The following is a 27,722-nucleotide window of genomic DNA, read 5'->3' as shown; positions in this document are numbered from 1 at the left end:
CCCTATGCACCATTGGGGTGCGGATAAGGGTCTTTATTATTATTTGCCTTTGCACATTAGATTAATAATTAACGCCTTTATATGATTGTCCAATTCACATTCAAATCACTAATTTACACTGTCTTTTTTATTTTCATTACTTTTCACTTAAAAATATTAAAGACGCAATCTTTTCTTTAATTTTGGTCCCAATTTTCTCTAAAAGTTACAGGAAAAAGAGCTAAATTCACACAGCTATATGAATGGACCCCCTTGTCTGCCAACACATAGAAAAGGCATTACTAAACGCACTGAATTATACAGAAACAGTACAATTATAATGTACTTTTTTACAATTTCGTAAACTTTAATGGTTTTCTTCTACATAGACCCCCTTGTCTGCCAACACATAGAAAAGGCATTACTAAACGCACTGAATTATACAGAAACAGTACAATTATAATGTACTTTTTTACAATTTCGTAAACTTTAATGGTTTTCTTCTCTATAGTATATATAAAATGTATATCAAAATTTGATTAATTATTTTTAAATGAAACTTTATAAGCGTTGATAATTGCACGAGAACTGAGAGTGATATTTCAAGGATGTGTCACGTTTATTAAGCGCATTTCGTTACATGAGAGAGAAGAAAAATATAACGTAGAGAGAAAGAGAAAGAGAGCTATACACAATTAATAATAAAATAGTCGGGTTGTGGTCCCGTGGTTAGTGTTGCGGACTCTAGAGTCAGAGTTTCTCGGTTCGAACCCACTCTACCACAATTTGATACCTATCTCTAATGATGAGCTGCTTAGGCTCACAGAAATAGTATGAAATTGAAATATTTGTGCAAATAATAAACACAAATATTGCTCTTTTTAAAAAAATTGTGTTGTAGTCGTATAGTTCAGACTCTATATATGAACAGCTGAGATAACACGAGTCGTGTAAGATACTCTCTCTCTGTCTCTCACATTAACCTTTTAACCGCGTCAACTTTGTTCCTGAGAGACGCCCGTACGCGGCGGTATTTCACTGTTTTTAAAATGATTACTTTTATCATGTATTTAGTTAAGAAACAATTTATTTTCCTAAACAAAATCGTTCAATGGGATTCATTGTGCCTTTTTGGTACTCTATAATACACTCGTGTCACATTATTCTTGAAATATATCGTAATATAAACAAATAAGATCGTAACATAAATAAATCAAAGCACGCATCGTGTGTCACTCTTACCCACTGGCGATGCGTAGCGTCGAGAGTGAGACAGATATAGGGCATGATTATGGCGCGGACTAATTACCGACCGCAAGAAAAATCAGGGATCTGTTCTTTTATTTATCCTTGTGATGTTACAAATTATTAGTCAGATATTTCAACAGATGTCATAAGGCCAAGGATAGACGTATTATTTTATCCAAAGTTCCACACCATGAAAAAATCCCTCCAAGTTGAACTGAGGTTCGAAACATGGAGCAAAGTAAAAACACATACGGTTATGTCAGCCGCGTATGGGGCATGTTTTATTAAAACACATACGGTTATGCGAGCCGCGTGGATCCGGTTAAATCCCTCTTATTCTTTACTTTTTTAGAAATTTCACTTCTTACACACGTACGGTATTGCACGCACTATTATTTTATTATATATTTAATCTTATATACTTGCAATGGTGTTTCATCCACAAGGCAATACGTACAGTGAAATATATTTATCTAAAATACATATTACATAGATTTACTATATTACTACTTTTATAATGTCTTTTAAATCATTTATCTATCTTTATCTTTATCTATTTATATATATATATATATATATATATATATATATATATATATATATATATATATATATATATATATATATATATATATATATATATATATATATATATATATATATATATATATATATATATATATATATATATATATATATATATATATATATATACATATATATATATGGTCTAAATAAAATTCTTAATCATTAATTACAATCAAATACATTTTAAATTGATAGCGCGAGATTTTGAATCCGTATTTTTTTACAGGAACAAATGTTTACACATCTCTAAAGACCGGAATGTATTATTTACAATTTAAAAACGAAAAAATAAACGACTAGCAAATAAAAATTAAAACATTGGGTGTAGAAATAAAACGAATTTCCCTGAGTCAAATGGGCGGAGTGACGGGGGATCTCCCAACCCGGCCGATGGCTCTGTATACGCCGAGAGACGCCCACAAAAATATGATTGATACATAATTTTTTTCATAATTATTTACTCATTTAAAAAGAAAATAGATTTAAATACGTCCGCCTCTGTAGTGTAATGATCAGCGCGCTCCGCTACCATTCTAGAGGTCCCGTGTTCGATTCCCAGGGGGGTCAAATGAATATAAGTGATTTTTTCACTCTAATATTTATTCAATACTACCCTGGACTGGTACCTGAAGCGGAGGGCTGATCACCTTTCCTTCATATGTTAACGATCAAGATAACACTGCGTTTATTTGATGCAGTGTCCTATGCACCATTGGGGTGCGGATAAGGGTTTGAATTTAATATATATGTATGTGTAATTTAATATATATGTGTTATCTTGATCAATTTTTACATGAAGGCAAGGTGATCACTTGTGTGCTTCAGGAACCAGTCCCGGATAATATTAAATAAATATTACAGGGTAAAATCACTAATATTTATTTTCACCCCCCCCCTGGGAATCGAACCCGGGACCTCCAGCACGATAGCTAAACACGGTGACCATTGCGCCACGGAGGCGGACAAAAAAGGTAACACTGCGTCAATTCGATGCAGTGCCCTATGCACCATTGGGTGCGGATAAGGGTTATAATAATATATATATATATATATATATATATATATATATATATATATATATATATATATATATATATATATATATATATATATATATATATATATATATATATATATATATATATATATATATATATATATAATATATATATATATGGATAAATACTTCAAAAGTTCTTAAAATAAATAAATCTATTCTTTTCCTTATTTAAAATGGAATGTAATGTTTTTTCTTTGCTGCTATTTGTTCCTTATTTTCGAATAAAACTTAGTAGTAAAAAGTAGTGTCTTCATTTTTCCAGAGATGTCAGCCGGTGCCTCAGCGGGTCCAGGCTCTCTATACAGAAGTCCTCATTTCCAATTGCTAGACCTCGGCTGAACCCATCCTGGAACAAAACACAAGATAATGATCAAAATCGAAGCAAATGTGAATATTCGTTCTTAACCTTTTAACAGCGTTCACTTTGTTCCTGAGAGACGCCCGTGCGCGGCGGTATTTCGCCGTTATTTAAATGATTACTTTTATCGTGTATTTAGTTAAGAAACGATTTATTTTCCTAAACAAAAACGTTCAATGGGATTCATTGTGCCTTTTTGGTACTCTATAATACACTCGTGTCACATTATTCTTGAAATATATTGTAATATAAACAAATAAGATCGTAACATAAATAAATCAAAGCACGCATCGTGTGTCGCTCTTACCCACTGGCGATGCGTAGCGTCGAGAGTGAGACAGATATAGGGCATGATTATGGCGCGGACTAATTACCGACCGCAAGAAAAATCAGGGATCTGTTCTTTTATTTATCCTTGTGATGTTACAAATTATTAGTCAGATATTTCAACAGATGTCATAAGGCCAAGGATTGACGTATTATTTTATCCAAAGTTCCACACCATGAAAAAATCCCTCCAAGTTGAACTGAGGTACGAAACTTGGAGTAAGTAAAAACACATACGGTTATGTCAGCCGCGTACGGGGAATGTTTTGTGAAAACACATACGGTTATGCGAGCCGCGTGGATCCGGTTAACTTTTCCCTTACGGTGCTAAAAACTACCGCGTGATGTGTGTTTACAACATTTTAAGTGTACAAATACTTGTTCTAAATTGGTTCATATATCGCTCACTCCTTTCAAGAACGTCATAAATAAAAAAACTAAATTTTTCAGGAGAATGTTTTTAAAGTTTGAAAATATAGTACAATGTATTAAAAATAAATATCAAGCCACTTATTGAACTTTTTACTGTGCAACAGATCTTTTTAGGTAAAACCTGAATGTTTTTTCTCCATTTGAAAAATATTTAGTAAATTTAAAAAAAAAATTAAACAATACCTTTTCTTCAAAATGCAAAAACAACACTTTCTGCCCTGTAGCGGGTAAATATGTATTAAGTTAAAAATATGCCTTTTTTGCTGGGATATAGTACATTTTCTGGGCATTCCGAAAACATGCACAACTGAAAATTGACAATTTTTTATTTATGACGTTCTTGAAAGGAGTGAGCGATATATAGAACTTCCAAGAATATGAGTAGTGTGATTGTCAATAATGGGTAGAATTGGTGAATGTTACATGTGTAAAGTGATCACTTGAACCAGCCTATGACGGTCGTCAGCCCCGTAAATGCCCATACTTCCATATTCTTCTTCATCTTTGATGAGGTGAAAAAAAAAAGTATTTTCTGCACCATATGAAAATGTGGTTTATAAGCGGGAAAAATGTGAATATTCCTAAATGCTTGCTTTATTGACCATAGCTGAAGTTGGAAATATTACAATTTTGTAACGTTAGCTCTGGTAAGTATCTGAAAATGAGAAAAAATACATTGCAAGTGGCCGCAATAGCTGGCGTAGCGACACGACCGCTGCGTAAGACGATCTGCACACTGCTAGCGCAGTAAACACGTTACGACATTGGGGGTTTCCAAGAAGTAATCTCTAGAGAATACTCTGAACAATAATATATACTAATAAAATTATTTTTTGACATCTCATCAAAGGTGAAGATGAATATATAAGTCTGGGCATTTACGGGGCTGACGATCATCATAGGCTGGTTTAAGTGATCACTTTACACACGTGTAACATTCACCAATTCTGCCCATTTGTGACAACCACACTACTCAAATTCTTGGAAGTTCTATATATATATGAACCAATTTTGAAACATTGTTCTTGAATCACTAGAACTTTACTAGAGACATCTATTGGTGAGATGAAAAGAAGATTTTTATTGAACAGAAACTCTTTTATTAAATAAATATGCCGTAAATGCCCAGACTTCCATATTCTTCTTCATCTTTGATGAGATGTCAAAAAATAATATGAAAATAACTCCTGTAATAGGAGATAATCCAGATTTTGTAAACAAGTATTTGGACACACTCAAAATGTTGCTAATAAAATTAACTTACGTGGCTAACTGTTAGTAAATATCTAAGTAACATCATACAGGGAGGATAGAATGCCAAATCACTCTCAGAAAACATGCTTTGCTCCTTCCAAATCCATACTTATCTCTTCATACATGCACACTTGCCCAATCGTCTTGCACCATTTGAAGATCATTTGAAGGCCACTGAGGCACAATAAGGTCATTTGATGACCATTTGAAGATCATTTAAAGGCCCTGAGGTACAGTAAGGTCATTTGATGACCATTTGAAGATCATTTGAAGGCCACTGAGGCATAGTAAGGTCATTTGAAGACCATTTGAAGATCATTTAAAGGCCACTGAGGCACAGTAAGGTCATTTGATGACCATTTGAACATCATTTGAAGGCCACTGAGGCACATTAAAGTCATTTGATGACCATTTGAAGATCATTTGAAGGCCACTGAGGCACATTAAAGTCATTTGATGACCATTTGAAGATCATTTTTCATTTAAAGGCCACTGAGGCACAGTAAGGTATTTAAGGGGAGCCACGCAAAGAGCTACAAGGCCGATGTTTCTTATATCCATTACTGTAGTTTAGCAGCTGCAAGATAGGACCCCACAAGATGGACCCCAAGAATTCTACGATGCAGACCTTGGGAGAACAAAAGAGGTGTCGGAAGACCCCAAGAGAGATGGTCCGATGACATAGTCGCTGTGGGGGGTAGAAACTGGCTGCAAGCAGCAACCCACCGGAGGAAATGGGAAGAAGGGGAAGAGGCAGAAGAAGAAGAACCAGCCGCAAGCCACAATTGTCATTTGGACTCCAGACATTCTTTCTATATCTTACATTCCCATCTCTAGCAAACATACTTCATTAAAATTCATGTTAGTTTTTAGCCTAAAAAAAGATATAAAAAGTCCAACTTACTAAAAGTTACCAACCTTCATCTCGGACACACGTTTGTCCAAGAACCCGCTAAAACTGCTGTCCAGAGCTGCTGAACTGTTTCTACTGTCCCCGAAAGGAAACCCGCTCCCGAACCCGTGGGAGAGACCATTGTTGCTCGCCCCGAACCCGTTCCCCATGGGGTTGCTGAAACCGTTTGAGAGTCCGTTGCTGGAACCCATCCCGCCGAACTTGCCCGTATCGAAGGGGTCGAAGCCCACCATGCCCGCCGCGCCGGCCGCGGCCGCGCCGGGCGGCGGGAAGAGCGGGGCGCTGAAGTCGCTCAGGTTGTAGTTGGGGGCCGCGGGGGCCGCCGCGAAAGGGGCGGAGCCAAACAGGTCGCTGCAGCCGTTGGAGAGCCCGTTGGTCTGCGGCTGCGTCGGAGAGCGCTTGGCGGCTTTCGGCGGAGGGGCCACTAGAATGGTAATAATAAATCTCATGATAACTCATGTTTCATGGCTCCAAAACTGTTTAATTCATTCAAAGACTACACCGTGGGCATACCGGCAAAAAACGTCAACTCTGGGCTGAGTTCTTGGTTATGTTTTGAGCATTGGATTCAGAATAGGGTTCAATGTGCGAAGTTTGTTCGGAACTCGGCTTAGGGATAATTCATGACTATAACTCTAGGCCTTGCACACTCTTTACTGTAACACAAAATACACTAATACAACACACCACACCACACGCCACCACACCACACGCCACCACACCACACGCCACCACACCACACGCCACCACACCACACGCCACAACAGGCAAACACATTTTATTTTGAGCTTAATAGTATTTTCACTCTTTCCTGTTGTTATACTTAATAATAATAATAATAAATTTGGATAACTTATATTTTATTTATTGTTTCAGCATTAACTTTGTGGTAAGACATGTTACAATGATTAAAGAAAACACTTCGTTTTTTACCACTTGAGTTTTATTATAGACTACATGTTTCAGTTATTATACAGACCTGAATGATGGAAGTTTAACTTCTGAAACATGTAGTCTATAATAAAACTCAAGTGGTAAAAAACAAGTGTTTTCATTAATCATTGGATAACTTATATAGCGCCATTTTTGTAAAAAAATACCTCAAGGGCGCAATATTCAATTCAAATGCATACTTTCTCACGGGTTAAATAAATATGTATATATTAAATTCAATCATTTAGATTAGATCTTAACAAGCGCGATATAATATCGGGGTAACACGGCGTGCTACAGTACACGAGGCTTCCTTTTCCGTGGATAATCGAGTTCCCGGAATTCGTATTTGCCGCCCCGAGAGAAGTCTACGGCGATTCCGCCATTTTCTCCGGAACGCAGCCGTCAGGATAATTTCCCTCCGAAATTATCGATCAAACCCCTTCTCTAGGTCGAAAATAGAAATCCCACCAATTTAGCGTGTTGTTAATAGTATATATATATATATATTGTTGTATAAAATGTGAAATCAGTAATTGGCCTCATTATCAACTCCTTATATTGTATATTTATATTATTTTTGTTAATGGCTGTTGATTTCCAATAAATAAATAAACTCTAAAATACCATAAAATACCTGCTGTTTCGGCCAAAATCTGTGTATTTTTCAGAATAATTTATGTATTAAAATAGTATTAATAAATGTACGCAAGAAGAACAAAGAGACGCAGTTCATCGACTTATATTTTGTTTATAATATTGTCCCCACCACGCGTAGCTCCTTTAAAATCGTATATAAGGGGTGGCGGACAAAATTTTGTGTGCTCAGATTAAATAATATTCAAAATGTGTATACGCCGCGCTCGCTCTGTTTTTATATTGGTGTCGCTTTGTTCTTCTCGCCCCTTGTGTTTAGTAATTTTCGATATATTTGTGACCCTATGTTCTCTTTTGTCCGCCTTCGTAGTGTAATGGTCAGCATGCTCGCCTACCGTTCTGGAGGTCCCGGGTTCGATTCCCAGGGAGGTTGAATAAATATAAGTGATTTTTTCACTCTAATATTTATTCAATATTACACTGGACTGGTACCTGAAGTGGAGGGCTGATCACCTTTCCTTCATGTGTAATCGATCGAGATAACACTGCGTTTATATGAAGCAGTGCCCTATGCACCATTGGGGTGCGGTAAGGGATTTATTATTATTATTATTATTATGTTCTTAGAACTTTGTGAATTTTTAATAAATAAAAGATTGTCTTCATTTGCGCGTTTCCGTCTTCCTAGTGAAAAGTGTTCCAGTACCGTTAGCAGTAACACCTGCTATTGAACAAAAAGTTGAATTTAAACTTGAAATGAAACTTTATAACCGTCGATAATTGCACGAGACCTGAGAGTGATATTTCAAGGACGTGTCACGTTTATTAGGCGCATTTCGTTACATGAGAGAGAAGAAAAATATAACGTAAAGAGATAGTTACGTTTTGTTGCAATTTAATGATTTCATATTGGTTTAACACAGGATTGGTCACGTTTTGTCGCAACTTTAATAAAGATTTCCATAGAATACAGTCAACAGAACAGATTTGCATTTAAAGGATTTTTTATGCAACATTGGATATGTAACTTTTTGGTGAGGACCTCCACATATCGCTCACTCCTATCAAAAACGTCAAATATCAAAAATCGTAAATTTTGGGTTGTGCATGTTTTCAGAATGCATGGAAAATGTACTATATCCCAGCAAAAGCGGCATATTTTTAACTTAATATTTACCCGCTACAGGGCAAAAATTGTTGTGTTTGCATTTTGAAGAAAAGGTATTGTTTAATTATTTTTTAAAAATATACTAAATATTTTTCAAATGGAGAAAAAACCTTCAGTTTTTACCTAAAAAGATCTGTTGCACAGTTAATAGTTCAATAAGTGGCTAGTAATTTATTTTTAATACAAAGTATTATATTATTTAACTTTAAAAAACGTTCTCCTGAAAAATCAAGTTTTTTGATATATGACGTTGTTGAAAGGAGTGAGCGATATGTTTTATGTAATATATTATGTGAATTGTTAAGTACATAAAAGAAAAATGAAATGAGTAAATTAGAAAGCCATTTTTCCAGGGTACTCACACAGCGGAGGCGGAGTTAGCCCGTTCTGGATGGGCGACGTGGTCTGGGTGCCGCGCGGCCGGCTAGCCGACAGCGCGACGGCGGGCGGTTCACTCTCCAGAGCGCGGGGATCGAAGTCTGCAGCGAGAAAAACACAAGCAAGTCATGTATCATGAATACTGACAAGCCAATGACTGAAATTGTTGGCAGTGAATTTTGCTTCAAAATTGGTACAGTGCCAGTTCAGTAATCTCAGCGTAAAAAGTGCATTGGGTCATTCGGATTAAGGAATCATTCTAATTAGGTAATGGTTCGGATTAGGGGATCGTTCGGATTTGAGAATTGTTTGGATTTGGGAATAGTCAGATTAGATAAATGTTCGGCTTCAGGAATATTTCGTATTAGGGATTATTTCGTATTAGGGAATCGTTCGGATTATGGTAAGGACTGACCGGAGCCATTGCGAGCATTCACATAGTCGGTACAGCGAGGTGAGCTTGTTCCGAGTACTCCATCCGATGTTCGGATGCTCTCCGCGAATGTTACGTTACGACAAAATGCACAGGACAATCCCCACCTTTGAGAATTGTTTGGATTAGGGAATCGTCGTATTAAGGAAGCGTTTGGATGAGGGAATCCTTCGGATGAATTTATTGTTCGGATTGAAAGAGCGTAAGGGTTAGAAATCCTTCGGATTAGAGGATCCTTCGGATTAGAGGATCCTTCGGATTGGGGGATCCTTCGGATTAGGGGATCCTTCGGATTAGGAGTTCCTTCGGATTAGGATATCCTTCGGATTTGGAGAGCCGTCGGATTTGGGGATCCTTCGGATTGGGGATACCTTCGGATTGGGAAATCCCTCGGTTGGGGAATTTTTCGGATTGGGGAATCCTTCAGATTGGGGAATCGTTCGGATTAGGGAATCGTTCGGATTGGGGAATCGTTCGGATTGGGGAATCGTTCGGATTGGGGAATCGTTCGGATTGGGGAATCCTTGTTATTGGGGAAGTAAGCTGATAATAAGCATGAAGCAAGCAACACTCACCACTGTCGGAGTCGGAGTTGAGCAGCAGGCCCTCCAGCTTGGTGCCCACCGAGGGGTTCTTGCTGGGAGACATGTCGATGCTGGTGTTCATCAGGTCCACTATGTGGTTACTGGAATGGAAGAGGTACAGACCGTCATACAGAGACATCTATCCAGATCATGAAGAAACACTCATGTAAAGGAGGCGGAAACGTAAGTTACAGTCGGTCACAGCGGCAGATTAGCCGAGAGGGGCTATATAGAGACATCTATTGGGATTGTAAAAGAAAAACACTTGTTTTTTACCACTTGAGTTTATTTTACTATAACGACTAGTTTTGGAAGCTATGCTTCTATCTTCAGGTCTAAATATAAACTTCAGTTTATATTTAAACCTGAAGATGAAAGCACACAGCCCATGCCTTTGTGGGAGTTTTTTTTGTATTTCTAACAACTTGAACATTGATCCTGTGCGCCGGCTAGGGGCAGGGCAGCAGGGGTGTACGCGGGGAATGTTTACGTTGTACCCTTATGAGATTAATACAAACGAGACTGCACACACTTCGCTCACTCCTTTCAAGAACGTCATAAATCAAAAATCGTCAATTTTAAGTTGTGCGTGTTTTCGGAATTCCCAAAAAAATGTACTATATCCCAGCAAAAGCGGCATATTTTTAACTTAATATTTACCCGCTACAGGGCAGAAAGTGTTGTTTTCCATTTTGAAGAAAAGGTATTGTTTAATTATTTTTTTAAATATACTAAATATTTTTCAAATGGAGAAAAAACCTTCAGGTTTTACATAAAAAGATCTGTTGCACAGTAAAAAGTTCAATAAGTGGCTTGATATTTATTTTTAATACACTGTATTATATTTTTAAACTGTAAAAACGTTCTCCTGAAAGTTCTCCTGAACGTCATAAATCAAGTTTTTTGATTTATGACGTTCTTGAAAGGAGTGAGCGACCTGTCCTTGTACTGTCATAGCGACCTGTTGAATAAACCGACTGCATCTTAATTACGAGTTATTATTATCGATACTCGACCCTGTAATAATAAAAATAATTGTGGTTGTATTCATACTATATTGTGAAATGCAATAATAATAAAACCCTTATCCGCACCCCAATGGTGCATAGGGCACTGCGTCATACAAACGCAGTGTTATCTTGATCGTTAACACATGAAGGAAAGGTGATCAGCCCTCCGCTTCAGGTACCAGTCCAGGATAATATTGAATAAATATGACAGTGAAAAAATCACTTCTATTTATTTTACCCCCCTCGGGAATCGAACCCGGGACCTCCAGAACGGTAGCCGAGCGTGCTGACCATTACACTACGGGGGCGGACAAATTGTGAAATGCAAAGGAACTTCAAATAAAGAAAGAAAGAAAAACGCGTTTTTTTGTGCCACAATGGTAACCCCAAAAGTCCTGGTAGCCATAACATGTCGCTCACTCCTTTCAAGAACGTCATAAATCAAAAAAAGACAATTTTCAGTTGTGCATGTTTTCGGAATGCCCATAAAATGTACTATATCCCAGCAAAAGAGGCATATTTTTAACTTAATATTTACCCGCTACAGGGCAGAAAGTGTTGTTTTTGCATTTTGAAGAAAACATTTTGTTTAATTTTTTTTCAAAGAAACTAAATATTTTTCAAATGGGGAAAAAACCTTCAGGGTTTACCTAAAAAGATCTATTGCACAGTAAAAAGTTCAAGAAGTTGTTTGACATTTATTTTTAACACATTGTATTATATTTTTAAATTTTAAAAACGTTCTCCACAAAATCAAGTTTTTTTATTTATGACGTTCTTGAAAGGAGTGAGCGATGTGGCAACACTGATATTTTGAGAATGTTAAAGCCGTTTTTTTTGTGTTTTTTTTTGCACCGTAAACGAAACGCTCATATTGTACACATTTGGCAATTCTTCATAGTTTACTTTGAACACACATACTGAAAAGATAATTCTGTTTAGTTTTATGTCTGCAAACAATTGATAAGGATAGGAAATGGGCTCACTTGTTGGAGAATGATGGCGATGATGTGAACAAGCTTTCCTGGATTGATCCCGAGGTTGATTTTGCATCTAAGCCTGAAATAAATAAACAAAGCCAAGATGATAAGAGTATAAGGGGCGTAAGTCATTAATTGCGAGTTAAATATTGCCTCAATACATATCGCTCACTCCTTTCAAGAACGTCACAAATCAAAAATTGTAAATTTTCAGTTGTGCATGTTTTCGGAATGCCCAGTAAATGAACTATATCCCAGCAAAAGAGGCATATTTTAAACTTAATATTTACCCGCTACAGGGCAGAAAATGTTGTTTTTGTATTTCGATGAAAAGGTATTGTTTAATTATTTTTAATAATATAATAAATATTTTTCAAATGGAGAAAAAACCTTCAGGTTTTACCTAAAAAGATCTGTTGCACAGTAAAAAGTTTAAAAAGTGGCTAGTAATTAATTTTTAATACATTGTTATGTTACGGCGCAATAATTCTAGCAACGTGAACTATGACCCTGTGCGCCCGCTAGGGGCAGGTCGGGGTGTACGCGGGGAATGTTTACGTTATATCCCTTATGAGACGAATGCAGGGGATGCTACACACACTTGTCATTGTACTGTCATGGCGACCTGTTGAATAAACCGATTGCATCCTAATTACGAGTTATTATTACCTATACCCGAGCCCCGTAATAGTATTATGTTTTCAATCTTTAAAAACGTTCTCCTGAAAAATCAAGTTTTTTGATTTATGACGTTCTTGAAAGGAGTGAGCGATTTATCAAAAAACTTAATTTTTCAGAAGATCATTTTTAAAGTTTAAATATCAAGCCACTTATTAAACGTTTTACTGTGCAACAGATCTTTTTAGGTAAAACTTGAAGGTTTTTTCTCCATTTGAAAAATATTTAGTATATTTAAAAAATAATTAAACAATACCTTTTCTTCAAAATGCAAAAGCAACACTTTCTGCCCTGTAGCGGGTAAATATTAAGTTAAAAATATGCCGCTTTTGCTGGGATATAGTACATTTTCTGGGCATTCCGAAAACATGCACAACTGAAATATGTCGATTTTTGATATTTGACGTTGTTGACAGGAGTGAGCGATGTGTTAAATGTTATATCAAACACTGATTTTTGAGTCTACTAAGTTATAAGTATTTTATGTTAAAAAAACACATAAAAAAAATAATTTTGTTGCAGTTATTTCGCCTAGTTATGGCATTTTCAAACGAAAGTCGTTTGATTTGAAAATTCCTTATTTTATTTATTATAACTTCATGTACAGAAAAGAAATAATTACATTGGCGGGCTTATTTGATAAAAAGCAATATCTTCCGACCAACCAAAAACAGACAAGTGATATTGGTTAAAACTTCTACTACTACTACCATCACGTCACTATCTGGCAGGGGTAGGCAGAGAGGATGGAAGACCACACTCATCTGACCTGATATGACATACAGTCCTCGCCTCCTTCACATGCATACATCTAGCCATACATGCCCTCCGATTACGCAGACAGATTTTAGGTTCTTATTGATCTGATCGTGCCAAGTCTTTTTTGATCGTCCTCGTTTTGTTTTCCCTCCCACATTCGCCAGATATCAAAACTTCTGATATCATATATAGCTGTTTGCAATCAGTGCGTAGATAGTAATTAAGCTATAATATTCCCAATATAATTAATATTTAAAGCATTTACTTTGTGGTTAGTCATTTTTACTTATTTATTTTTTTACAAAAATGTTAATAAAATTAGTATATAACCACTCACCGAGATTTTTACGTCTACCGGTTTCGAGACGTACCCGTCTCTTCGTCAGGACAATCACTACCACAGCATGCAAACAATACTACCCTTCACCACCATAGCACCATTTACACACTCAAAACTACCCAAAATGTCTAACACATGCGATTTTTGGTCGACCCGAAGACCAACATGCACTATAGTTTTCAATACAGACATGCGTTACGAGCCGAGGTTGCACGTTTAACCTCGGCTCGTAACGCATGTCTGTGTTGAAAACTATAGTGCATGTTGGTCTTCGGGTCGACCAAAAATCGCATGTGTTAGACATTTTGCGTAGTTTTGAGTGTGTTCCATGGTGGTGAAGGGTGGCATTGTTTGCATGCTGTGGTAGTGATTGTCCTGACGAAGAGACGGGTACGTCTCGAAACCGGTAGACGTAAAAATCTCGGTGAGTGGTTATATACTAATTTTATTAACATTTTTGTAAAAAAAAAAATAAGTAATTAAGCATTTTCAAAAACATAAAATTACAAATTGATGATAATAAGGAAGGCAAAGGAAGAAGGGAGTTTAGGGAAGGAGGTAGAGGGAGGAGGTTTGATGGACAGTTAGGGTTCTAATGATAGATAGTAATGTCACAGACGTTCCATAAAAGTTATTAGACAAGTAATTCATTCCATAGTCTGGCCGCTTGGACAGAAGAAGAAAATATGAATTTAGTATCCAAGCTTCCATATTCTCCTTTATCTATGTTGACGTGTCTAAACGTAAAGATATTATTATCATTTGGGTCCAGACGCACCCAAGTCTGGCTCGGGGGTCCACTCGGTGGCGTGCGCCAGGCCCTTCTTGGCCAGCCAGGCCTTGAGCTCCGCGGGCGGCAGCAGCGCGGCCAGCTCGCGCGCGCGCGTGGCCATCTCCGTGGCCTGTGCGCGGGCGCGCGCCGCCTCCTGCCCGACCGCCTCCGCGCCCGCGCCCCGCTCCATCAGGAATCTCCTGCAACACACCACGCCACACCACACTCGTATAAATATCACCACACCAGACTCGTATAAATATCACCACACCACACTCGTATAAATATCACCACACCACACTCGTATAAATATTTTATTCATATTTCATCATATGCATAATACCTAAGATAAAGGCAAGCTCATTTGAGCTTCTCTGCATATCACTGCGTGCGTTGTGTGACGATTGTTTTAGTATATAGTTTTTTGACTGTCGTTTGAAGGCAATCAGCTCTTTGCTTTAGGTACTTGTCCAGGGTAATATTGAATAAATATTACAGTGAAAAATCACATATATGTATTTATTTGACCCCCTCCCTGGGAATCAACCTGGTACCTGAAACAGACGACTGATCACCTTTCTTTCATGTATTAACAATCAAGATAACACTGCTTTATATGATGCAGTGCCCTATGCACCATTGGGGTGTGGATAAGGGTTTTATTGATTTGATTTTTAATTATCGAAGTGCTTTGCGCTGATAAGAACGCGAATGAGCATTTTCCTATTTTTCAAGTTTTATTTGTTATTTGCCAACCTTCTTCTACTTCTTCCTCTTTATTTAGGACTATGTCCTGTCATTCTCCGGTCCACTCCTGGGAGGTGGAAGACCAGGTGTCTCTCCATCGTTTAGCTGGTCTTCCTGGGGGTCTGCTACCTCTTACGCCACTGTCTTCACCACTCTTCCAAACTTACAAAATTTACAAACCTGTACGCCAAATCGAACGCCTGCCCGATGGTGAGCGTGATCTCCGACGCGAGCTTGTTGGAAACGAACACGAAGCACTCGTGCTGCTCGGCGCTGGCCGAGCCGTTGGTGCCGGTCGCCGCCGGCACAGCGCTGTGATTCACATCCCCGTTGGGCGTGGCGGCATCTCCCTTGGCGATGAACGAGAAGAACTTCTTGGCCTCCTTGTCGTCCGCGCAGTAAGAGATTCTGTGCAGCGGGAATTGGTGGAGTATGTTGTTGGTTCTCGGCTCCTGGAGGTAGAGAATAATCGAATACACTTATATTTCTATAAAAAATCACTTATATTTATTTTACCCCCCTTGGGAATCAAACCCGGGACCTCCAGAACGGTAGCCGAGCGTGCTGACCATTACACTACCGAGGCTACACTAGGAGGTTTAGTTTAGTATGAAATTAATTCGGGATAGAAGAAATAAACGACACATCCGGGAAAACGATTATTCGAGGAATGATAGATACAGGTTTCGCTGTATTATATTACATTATTCAATATTATATTATTGTCATATTTATTCAATATTACCCTGGACTGGCACCTGAAGCGGAGGGCTGATCACCTTTCTTTCATGTGTAAACGATCAATATAACACTGCGTTTAAATGATGCAGTGCCCTATGCACCATTGGGGTGCGGATAAGGGTTTTATTATTATTTATTATTATATTACATTTACAAACCAAAGACAGCATTTAAGAATGACATTGAAATACGTTTGCAACTGTGTTGACTCTGCATTCAAATAAGAGCATCGTAAAGAGATACCTGTATCTGCAATACAAGTTTTAAAACACTGTTGACCGAGATGACAAAGAATTACACGTAACGTATGATAATTAATTCGCACATTCGTAACTGCTACTGCCAACACTTTACGAATACAAATGCAGACTTGGCATGGCATTGTAAACAGAGGAAATATATTAGTTTTATTCATTTATTTGATATAACAAGTACATATCGCTCACTCCTTTCAACAACGTCATATATCAAAAATCTCAATTTTCAGTTGTGCATGTTTTCGGAATGCCCAGAAAATGTACTATATCCCAGCAAAAGCGGCATATTTTCAACTTAATATTTAACTGCTACAGGGCGGAAAGCGTTGTTTTTGCATTTTGAAGAAAATGTATTGTAAAATTTTTTTTTTCACTCGTTTCAACAACGTCAAATTGATTTTTCAGAAGATTGTTTTCAAAGATTAAAAATATAATAAAATAAATTAAAAATAAATATCAAGCCACTTATTGAATTTTTTACTGTGCAACAGATCTTTTTAGGTAAAGCCTGAATGTTTTTTCTCCATTTGAAAAATATTTAGTATATTTAAAAAAAATAATTAAACGATTCCTTTTCTTCAAAATGCAAAAACAACACTTTCCGCCCTGTAGCGGGTAAATATCAAGTTGAAAATACGCCGCTTTTGCCGGGATATAGTACATTTTCTGTGCATTCCGAAAACATGCACAACCGGAAATTGACGATTTTTATATGACGTTGTTGAAAGGAGTGAGCGATATATGGTATACTTAATTACCCTTCCCATACTTAGAAATAATTGAATGCCCGCAGTGTGCGGTCAAAATAACAATTCAAATATTTTTTGAATCTGGTTCTTATAAAAACCGCTCAAAACTGTCAGAAAAAGGAATTCTTCGTCTATGTTGAGATGTCGAAAACAGTTAGTGATTTAATCTTGTGCAGGGGGGCTCAGTGAAGTTAGCTCAGTCATGATTAGTTGAAAATGTTAACTGGTTTTAACCCATCCGCATATCAGTTTCCTTTCAAAACATGTATACAAAGACACTAAAAGAATGTATCCCCGCAAGTAAGAAAGTTGCCCCGCCCGGAGGGGAGGTGATATGGTTTGTCAAACAATGAGGCGCTTATATTTTACACCTGATAAAACGAGAACAAACATAGAAATAATCTTTAAATGCAGGAAAAGGTACCACGCACTAGATTGATTTTTGCGGTACAAATCATAATGCTGTTGATGACATTGTTGAAAGGAGTGAGCGAAGAGAGAAGTAGAAAGATGCATATTGCATGTTGGTACCTGTATGGCGACTCCGTCCACCGAAATGGTGATCTCCACCTTCCTGGTCTTGGCTCCGGTCTCCGACTTCCTGAGCTGCTGGGTGAACTGCAGCCGCCTGATGGCATCCTTCACCACCTCTATGCCTTTAGGCTGCTCCACGGCCGTGGACCCCAGGAACTGCAAACACCATCAAGCATGGTTACTGTCCGTTCGTATTTATTTTACCTCCGATTTATTTACATTCATATTTATTTATGTTCAAATTTATACTTTACATTTCATTTTTTTCTCAAACCCTTATCCGCACCCCAATGGTGCATAGGGCACTGTGTCATATACCGTAAACGCAGTGTTATCTCGATCGTTTACACACGAAGGAAAGGTGATCAGCCCTCCGCTTCAGGTACCAGTCCAGGGTAATATTGAATAAATATTACAGTGAAAAAATCACTTATATTTATTTAACCCCCCTGGGAATCGAACCCGGGACCTCCAGTACGGTAGCCGAGCGTGCTGACCATTACACTACGGAGGCGGACAATTTTTTATCAATTAAAATGGTTACAAAAGTTTTTTCATATAATTTCAATCATTTTCTAGACATTTCTAATTTTACAATCTTAATAACGCAGAATTCTCTCCAATGAAGCGACTGAGCTCTTGTGCTTGGAGAGGGACTTACATTTATTATTGATTAATGTTTGTTGGCAATATAATTTATTTTTAACAACATTTTGAGTGTGTCCAAATACTTGTTAAAAAATCTGGATTTTCTTCAATTATAGGAGTCATTTATTACATTATTTTTTGAAATTTCCACATACATAAAGAAGAATATGGAAGTCGGGGTATTTAATCCGTCATAGGCTGGTTTAAGTGATCACTTTACACACGTGTAACATTTTAAAATTCTACCTATGATTGACAACCACACTACTCAAATTCTTGGGACTTCTATATACTTATATGATCCAATTTCAAAATATTGTGCAAGAATCACTAGAATTTTACGAGAGACATCTATTTGTGAGATGAAAAAGCTTTTGAACATGGACCATAAAAGCAGCAGAAAGGAGAAAAATCGATGCCTTCGAAATGTGGTGTTGGAGGCGCATGCTCCGAATTCCATGGACAGCTAGACGCACCAATGAGTCCATTCGCCAGGAACTACGCTTGGATGGCTTGTCTCTGGCCAATGTCTGTACCCGACGGATTCTCCAGTTCTTTGGACACGTTGCGCGTGGCAACAAGGATAGCCTGGTACAACTAGTTGTGATCGGTAGCCTGGAGGGAAAGAGAGGGAGAGGAAGATCCCCCACACGATAGACCGATCAAATTAAGGCAGCAGCAGGCACCTCAGTGGTTGGAGCGCTACGTGCAGCGCAGGCAAGGGATAACTGGAGAAGAGTCATTGCTTCCGCAAGGGTCACAGCCCTCAGCAATGAGGATTAAGACGGAGAAGAAGAATGTATCATATATTGTAACTGTTGTTTTTCCTTCCAATAAAATAAAATAAAAATAAAAAATTAAATATATAGAAGCACAAGAACTCCTGATATGACATGGATGTGACCCGAACTATCTATTATCGAAATTTCTGGGAATTTCTTTCATAAACAACTCATATTTCCAACACAAAACATGACTGTCAACAAAACAAACTGTTATTCAGAATTTAACCCTTTCACAAATAAATTCCAATAAAGTATTTTCACTCGGGAGGAATATGTGATTTAACATACTCAACCTATAAAGGATTGTATTAGACTCGTAAAGTGTTTATAACAGCCGATATAATCAATACTTTCATTCATCATTTTCTCATGCTAAATTCGCTTTCGTAAAAACGTTGTTTTCGTAAGTTGGTAACGAATGACGTCACAGAAACGAATCCACACTACTACTATTACGGCTCTATAAAGCAGATACATTAAGGGACACGCCCCATAACACACCCGATGACGTAAAATTTGATTGACGGAATATTCTGTCTCAAACCTTAGAGATGATTTGTTCGAATGACGCGTAGTATTTCGTCAAAACCTTAAGTATTATTTCATTGAATGACAGAATATTTCGTCATAACCTTACAGATGATTTATTTGAATGACGGAATACTTCGTCAAACATCAGAGTTGATTTTTTAGAATGACGTAATATTTCGTCAAAACTTAACAGTTGATTTCTTTAAATGACGGAATATTTCGTCATGAACCTAAGGATGATTTATTTATTATTATGGAATATTTCTATATAATTGTATATGGTTTGAATGACGGAATATATCGTCATAAACCTTACCGTTGATTTGTTTAACTGACGGAATATATATCATCATAAACATTCCAGTTGATTTGTTTAATTGACGGAATATATCGTCATAAACCTCACAGTTGATTTGTTTAATTGACAGAATATATCGTCATAAAACGTTACAGTTGATTTGTTTAACTGACGAAATATATCGTCATAAGACCTTACAGTTGATTCGTTCAATTGACGGAATATATCGTCATAAACCTTATAGTTGATTTGTTTAATTGACGGAATATATCGTCATAAACCTTACACTTGATTTGTTTCATTGACGGAATATATCGTCATAAACCTTATAGTTGATTTGTTTAATTGACGGAATATGTCGTCATAAACCTTACAGTTGATTTGTTTAATTGACGGAATATGTCGTCATAAACCTTACATATGATTTGTTTAACTGACTGAATATAGCGTCATAAACCTTAGAGATTTCTGTGAACGATGGAATATTTTATCACACTAGGTGAACAGGTTAATATCATCAAAGTAAATATGTAAATATCCAATACATGTTTTGACACTGCATATTTTAAAAAATAATAAACATAATATAAATTTTCCGCTATACGTCATCTGATAAATTCCCAAAAGACGTGTCGTTTGTGAACGACCGGGTCTTGGGGATCCGTTCAGATAAACCCGGATCTCAAGTTTGAGCGGATCTCGTTCACCGATCCGCTCAGATTTACTGAGCCATTGATCCGATCTGACGAACGATTCTGACTCATTGATTCGGTCGTTTTAGTCCGTCTGAAATTCTGCATTAAAATTATATTTAATTAAGATTCTCTGACTAAATATTGACTGGAAACTAGCCCATTTAGATTATGAACCAAAAAGGTCGCCCTGTAAATCAATTAGAAGTCGCAAGGGCTTTAAATGTATTATTCGTCGTAAGCCCTGTAAATCGATTACAGATCGTAAGCTCACCAAATATATTACAAGTTGTAAACCCTGTTAATGGAATACAGATCGTAAGCCCCGCAAACCTATTACAGGTTTTAAGCCCTATTTATCGATTTTAAGTCGTAAGCCATGTTAATTTCGTAAGGGCTGTAGATCTATCATAGGTTGTAAGCCCTGTTAATTAAATACAGACCGTCAGCCCTGTAAATCGATTACAGGTCGTAAGGGCTGTTAATCTATCATAGGTCGTAAGCCCTGTTAGTTGAATACAGATCGTCAGCCCTGTAAATCGATTACAGGTCATAAGGGCTGTAAATCTATCATAGGTCGTAAGCCCTGTTAATTGAATACAGATCGTAAGCCCTGTAAATGGTCCGTGAGTCATATACCACCAACACTAATCGCAATTCCTTGGAAATAAATAAAATAAGGAAAATAAAGAATTAATTCACGACTTGTTTACATAATAAGAAAATTTAAAAGACCTTGTGAGATATTTTGACCGTGACATTGGAATTTTAAATAAAAAATAAAACAAATTAAATTTAATATAACTGGTTGATAATGAAATGAAAGATATATACGTAGATCGATGTCAAAGACTTCATATTAATACAAAAAAAACACATATCGTTCACTCCTTCGAACGTCATTAATCAAACAACTAGATTTTTCAGGAGAACGTTTTTAAAGTTTAAAAATGTAATACAATGTATTACTAATAAATATCAAGCCACTTATTGAACTTTTTACTGTGTAATAGATCTTTTTAGGTAAAACCTGAATGTTTTTTTATCCATTTTAAAAATATTTAGTAGGTATATTTAAAAAAAAAAAATTGAACAATACATTTTCTTCAAAATGCATAAACAACACTTTCTGCCCTGTAGCGGGTAAATATTAAGTTAAAAATATGCCGCTTTTGCTGGGATATAGTAGATACATTTTGTGGGCATTCCGAAAACATGCACAACTGAAAATAGTCGATTTTTGATATATGACGTTCTTGAAAGGAGCGAGCGATATGTGTATGAGTGTGTGTGTGCTATTTCGACCTCCCCTGGGGATCAGATAGAATCCTCCACATCAGATTGTCGTCGTATCACATACATGTAATCCGATACAACAATGATGAGTGTCCACTATCATCTGTTTAGCTGTTTTCATGAGTAGGCGTTTTATGGGCGTCATGTCGACGGACCTTGACACGGTGCTGCGTTCTCTAGCTGCAAGTGATACGCGTCGGCCCACCGGGACAACAGCGGGCGCCCTACGGGCCTCAAATAATGTTTATTTATTTATTTATGGTTCACAAACGATGAAAAACACATACCAAGAAATGAAACTAAGTGCAATACAATTTGTTTAAATGTTTTTCATCAATTTTTAAAGTAAATAACAAAAATTGAGAATTATTAGAAGTAAAAATTTAAAGTGAAATTAAACTAAGCTACTTGTTTTCAGAACTAAAAAAAAATTGTAAATATAAATATATACATGAGTATACATATATCAATAAATATATTTTTGTGGAAGGAAAAACTCTTGTAACAGATGGCGCTGCCATTACGGTTAAAAAAACTGTTAAAAAATAAAATAAAAACTGTTTTTTGTGAAATGCCATTTGCGCCATTTGGTGCAAAGGGCACTGCACAATTTAGAGTTTATAAATTTTTAGAGTTTATATATTTAAATTTAATAAAAAAAATCCTGAATTATATATAATACATGAGAAACGACAGAAAATATTAAAATGTCGTAAGCCCCGTAAATGCCAGACTTGCATAATCAAGGTTTAATTTTATGACAAAATTACATAGAAATATCCACAGATGTCATTGGTATACAAGTTACATCATACCGACTGACAGACGGACTTGGACGTTCATTTACGTCCACACAGAGTAAGGTAAATAAACAAAAGGTGAGAAGATGTTACCTTGACTAGGTAGGCGACGTGTCCCTTGAGCAGCAGGTCGGGCGCGTGCAGCCAGGCGCGGCCCGCGGCTCCGGGCGCGGCGGTGCCGGCCGCCGCGGCGCCGCTCCTGCCCCCGCGCCCCTGCCAGAACAGAAGCGTCGACATGGCAACCTGGCAACAGAGGACACTCGGTTAACCTAACGGTGATTCGAAGGAAGCTGAGAACTTTACATCAAACTAGTGTTATTTTTATTAATATTTGATTTTATATATATATATATATATATATATATATATATATATATATATATATATATATATATATATATATATATATATATATATATATATATATAATATATATATATATACATATATATATATATATATACATATATATATATATATATATATATATATATATATATATATATATATATATATATATATATATATATATATATACATATATATATATATATATATATATACATATATATATATATATAGATATATATATATATATATATATATATATATATATATATATATATATATATATATATATATATATATATATATATATGTATATATATATATTCTATCACTTCATTTTTCCCGAGAAAGAACACTTTCCATTCCTCGCCATAACACATCATTCTTCAGTAATTCCTTCTCTGTCCAAGCGGCCAGACTATGGAATGAATTACCTCTCCGCGTAAACAAATGCACCTTCTCTAATAACTTGAAGAAACGTCTGAGACATTACTATCTATCATTAGCATCCTAACTGTCCATCAAACCTCCTCCCTCTACCTCCTTCCCTAAACTCCCTTCTTCCTTTGCCTTCCTTACTATCGTCAATTTGTAATTTATGTTTTTTTTTAAATGTTCAAGTACTATCTACCCTCTGATTGCAAACAGCTATATATGGTATCAAACGTTTTGATCAATATCACTAGTCTGTTTTTGGTTGGCTGGAAGATATTTCTTTTTAGCAATAAGCCTTCCAGTGTACTTATTTCTTTTTTCTGTACTAGAAGTTTAAATAAATAAATAAATGTATGATATTTTTTTCTAATAATTTCAATCGGAGATGCTTCTTGAATTCTACCGTATCAGTCGGTGCAAAGAACGGAAGCCTGTCACGCGATATACAGCTAGATCGAAATTTGCAAGCAAAAAGGCTCGATAACTCGCGCGTCCGCAGAGGCGATTATCCCTCGCGCCCGGTCGGCCTCCGCGCGGCCTCCGCCTGCGCGGCCCGGCGCGGGCTTCACGCGATAATGAGCCTAACGGCGGTGGGCCGACATTAGCACCGACGCGCCGCGGCGTTCCGACCGAATGGCTCCGAGCCTGAAAGTTGGCTGAGGAAAATGGAAAACTGCATTCGATTATGATAGAATAATATTTTTAAATGATTTTTAGCTTATGCGGGGCTGCAGAGGTGTAAAAAGAGGATAGAACGTCAAACTAATAGGCAAACCATCATGAATTATATGAAATTAAAGTAACTTTTAGGCTCAATGTACGATAAAGCACGTCTTTTTTTAAGGTCTTACTCGCAATAATAGAATTCAGTTTGCGTCTGGGAGCGCTGAGTCCCGGACGTCAGTTCATGCTTATTTTTTGTATTTTTTTTATTAGAAAATATATTGAAGAAAAAAAACAAATGAATGTAAGTCCCTCTCCAAGCACAAGAGCTCAGTCTCTTTATTGAGAAGCACAGCGAAACTAAAAACTATAATTTCTTTCATGTTTTTCGTAGATACTTTGTGGCACATTTTATAAAGTTTAAAAATTATAATTTTGCCATATCGCTCACTCCTTCAAGAACGTCATAAATAAAAAATCGTCAATTAGTTTTGCATGTTTTCGGAATACCCAGAAAATGTACTATATCCCAGCAGAAGGCATATTTTAAACTTAATATTTACCCGCTACAGGGCAGAAAATGTTGTTTTTGCATTTTGAAGAAAAGGTAATGCTTAATTAATTTTTTAAATATACTAAATATTTTTCAAATGGAGAAAAAACCTTCAGGTTTTACCTAAAAAGATCTGTTACACAGTAAAAAGTTCAATAAGTGGCTTGATATTTATTTTTAATAAATAAAATAAATAAAACCCTTATCCGCACCCCAATGGTGCATAGGGCACTGTGTCATATTAACGCAGTGTTATCTTGATCGTTTACACATGAAGGAAAGGTGATCAGCCCTCCGCTTCAGGTACCAGTCCATTAATAAATATTACAGTGAAAAAATCACTTATATTTATTTTACCCCCCTTGGGAATCGAACCCGAGACCTCCAGAACGGTAGCCGAGCGTGCTGACCATTACACTACGGAGGCGGACATTATTTTTAATACATTGTGTTATATTTTTAAACTTTAGAAACGTTCTCCTGAAAGATTAAGTTTTTTATTATTTATGACGTTCTTGAAAGGAGTGAGCGATATGTATAAATGTATGGAAATTGTATTAAAAATGTAACTATATTGAATAAGATCACAAATCTTGATGTCAAAGACGTGTGTGATCAGTAAGTAGATGTGTGTAACGTACTCGGTGAACGAAGGTTAGTTGGAATACATATATGGGCTAATATCAGCAATTGGTCATCATTGAATAATGGTCCATCACAATACGGAGAACTACACACAAGAGATACGGCTATTTCCAGACTCAACCCTGGAGAGAACGTTACGATAAACAGTGCAAACACAAAACTCCCGGGCCGTGTTTAGCCCACATAACTCGCCCATTCCTTTCAAGAACGTCATAAATCAAAAAACTTGATTTTTCAGGACGTAATCAAAGTTTAAAAATATAATACAATGTATTAGAAATAAGTATCAAGCCACTTATTGAACTTTTCACTGTGCAACAGATCTTTTTAGGTAAAACCTGAAGGTTTTTTCTCCATTTGAAAAATATTTAGTAAATTTAAAAAAATTATAAATCGATACCTTTTCTTCAAAATGCAAAAACAACACTTTCTGCCCTGTAGCGGGTAAATATTGAGTTAAAAATATGCCTCTTTTGCTGGGTTATAGAACATTTTCTGGGTATTTCGAAAACATGCACAACTGAAAATTTACGATTTTTGATTTGTGACGTTCTTGAAAGGAGTGAGCGAACTGTCCATATGTGGAGGTCCTCACCAAAAAGTTGCATTTCCAACATTGCACAAATAAGTCCCTTAAATGCAAATCTGTTCTGTTGACTGTATTCTATGAAAATCCTAATTAAAGTTGCGACAAAACGTGACCAATCCTGTGTTAAACCAATATGAAATCATAATAATCACTTAAGAGAAAATAATCATACATTTGATAAAAATAGAGGTCTAAATATATATATATATATATATATATATATATATATATATATATATATATATATATATATATATATATATATATATATATATATATATATATATATATATATATATATATATATATATATATATATATATATATATATATATATATATATATATATATATATATATATATATATATATATATATATATATATATATATATATATATATATATATATATATATATATATATATATATATATATATATATATATATATATATATATATATATATATATATATATATATATATATATATATATATATATATATATATATATATATATATATATATATATATATATATATATATATATATATATATTAACCCTTATCCGCACCCCAATGGTGCATAGGGCACTGCGTCATATAAACGCAGTGTTATCTTGATCGTTTACACATGAAGTAAAGGTGATCAGCCCTTCGCTTCAGGTACCAGTCCAGGGTAATATTGAATAAATATGACAGTGAAAAAAATCACTTGTATTTATTTTACCCCCCTTGGGAATCGAACCCGGGATCTCCAGAACGGTGACCGAGCGTGCTGACCATTACACTACGTAGGCGGACAAAATAAAAAATAGTTATATTAATAAAATAAAGCCAATTTTAAAAATTCCACATTTATGTTATAATAACTATTATAACATCAAGAGATAAAAACGTAGTCTATTATATTATATTAAAATATTAAAATAACTCATATTTCTATATTCTAATTTTACATTTAAATAACTCCTGTAATTGGAGATAATCCAGATTTGTGAACAAGTATTTGGACACACTCAAAATGTTGTAAATAAATCAACAGATCAAATTTTAAGCTAGAATAATAAAAATGAAAATGATATTTTCTGGCGTCTCTCATGTGTGTGATTATAATCCAGGATTCGGATCTCGCATACTAATAAAACAGTTTCTGCTCGATAAAAAGCTTCTTTTCATCTCACCAATAGATGTCTCTAGTGAAGTTCTAGTGATTCAAGAACAACGTTTCGAAATTGGTTCATAAACCATATACTTATAGAACTTCCAAGAATTTGAGTAGTGTGGTTGTCAATAATGGGTAGAATTGGTGAATGTTACACGTGTGTAAAGTGATCATTTAAACCAGCCTATGGCGGTCGTCAGCCCCGTAGATGCCCAGACTTCCATATTCTTCTTCATCTTTGATGAGATGTCAAAAAATAATATGAAAAATGAATTTTTCGAATTACCTAACGTCCAAGTGACTCTGAAATCTAGCTACGGCTTATGCAACACCGTTTATCATGTCCCTACTCAGGCTTCAACTTTATAAGTTTCATAGCCTATGCCTACTCGTGAGTGGATTTACTCTTTATGTTTAAAGTTACTATAATTTCATGTAATTCATGAGTGAAAATTCTAG

At 36.0% G+C, this 27,722-nt stretch overlaps 1 protein-coding gene across 7 annotated transcripts in view; it reads right to left on the bottom strand.

Annotated features, from left to right (window-relative positions):
- Positions 1–3,089: 3,089 nt before the first annotated feature.
- LOC148301401 (PTB domain-containing adapter protein ced-6-like) overlaps positions 3,090–27,722 on the bottom strand; it is a 64,858-nt gene continuing 40,225 nt past the window's right edge. For 5 of the 7 annotated variants that reach the window (XM_088273327.1, XM_088273325.1, XM_088273330.1 and 2 more), the window contains 9 exons: positions 22,963–23,112; positions 17,817–17,975; positions 15,719–15,990; positions 14,798–14,991; positions 12,249–12,321; positions 10,244–10,353; positions 9,220–9,336; positions 6,151–6,583; positions 3,090–3,221 (listed from right to left, as the gene is read on the bottom strand). In XM_088273327.1, coding sequence (XP_088129453.1) covers position 3,221; positions 6,151–6,583; positions 9,220–9,336; positions 10,244–10,353; positions 12,249–12,321; positions 14,798–14,991; positions 15,719–15,990; positions 17,817–17,975; positions 22,963–23,106 — 1,503 coding nt within the window. In that variant the 5' untranslated portion in view covers positions 23,107–23,112 and the 3' untranslated portion in view covers positions 3,090–3,220. The remainder of the gene's footprint in view (positions 3,222–6,150; positions 6,584–9,219; positions 9,337–10,243; positions 10,354–12,248; positions 12,322–14,797; positions 14,992–15,718; positions 15,991–17,816; positions 17,976–22,962; positions 23,113–27,722) is intronic. The other 2 variants (XM_088273323.1, XM_088273324.1) reach the window with 1 other exon arrangement.

The sequence above is a fragment of the Brachycentrus maculatus genome, unplaced genomic scaffold, assembly GCF_059751285.1.
Source record: "Brachycentrus maculatus isolate JH-2025_06_01 unplaced genomic scaffold, ASM5975128v1 h1tg000566l, whole genome shotgun sequence".
NCBI classification, from domain to species: domain Eukaryota; kingdom Metazoa; phylum Arthropoda; class Insecta; order Trichoptera; family Brachycentridae; genus Brachycentrus; species Brachycentrus maculatus.
This window is presented reverse-complemented; position numbering and strand designations above follow the sequence as displayed.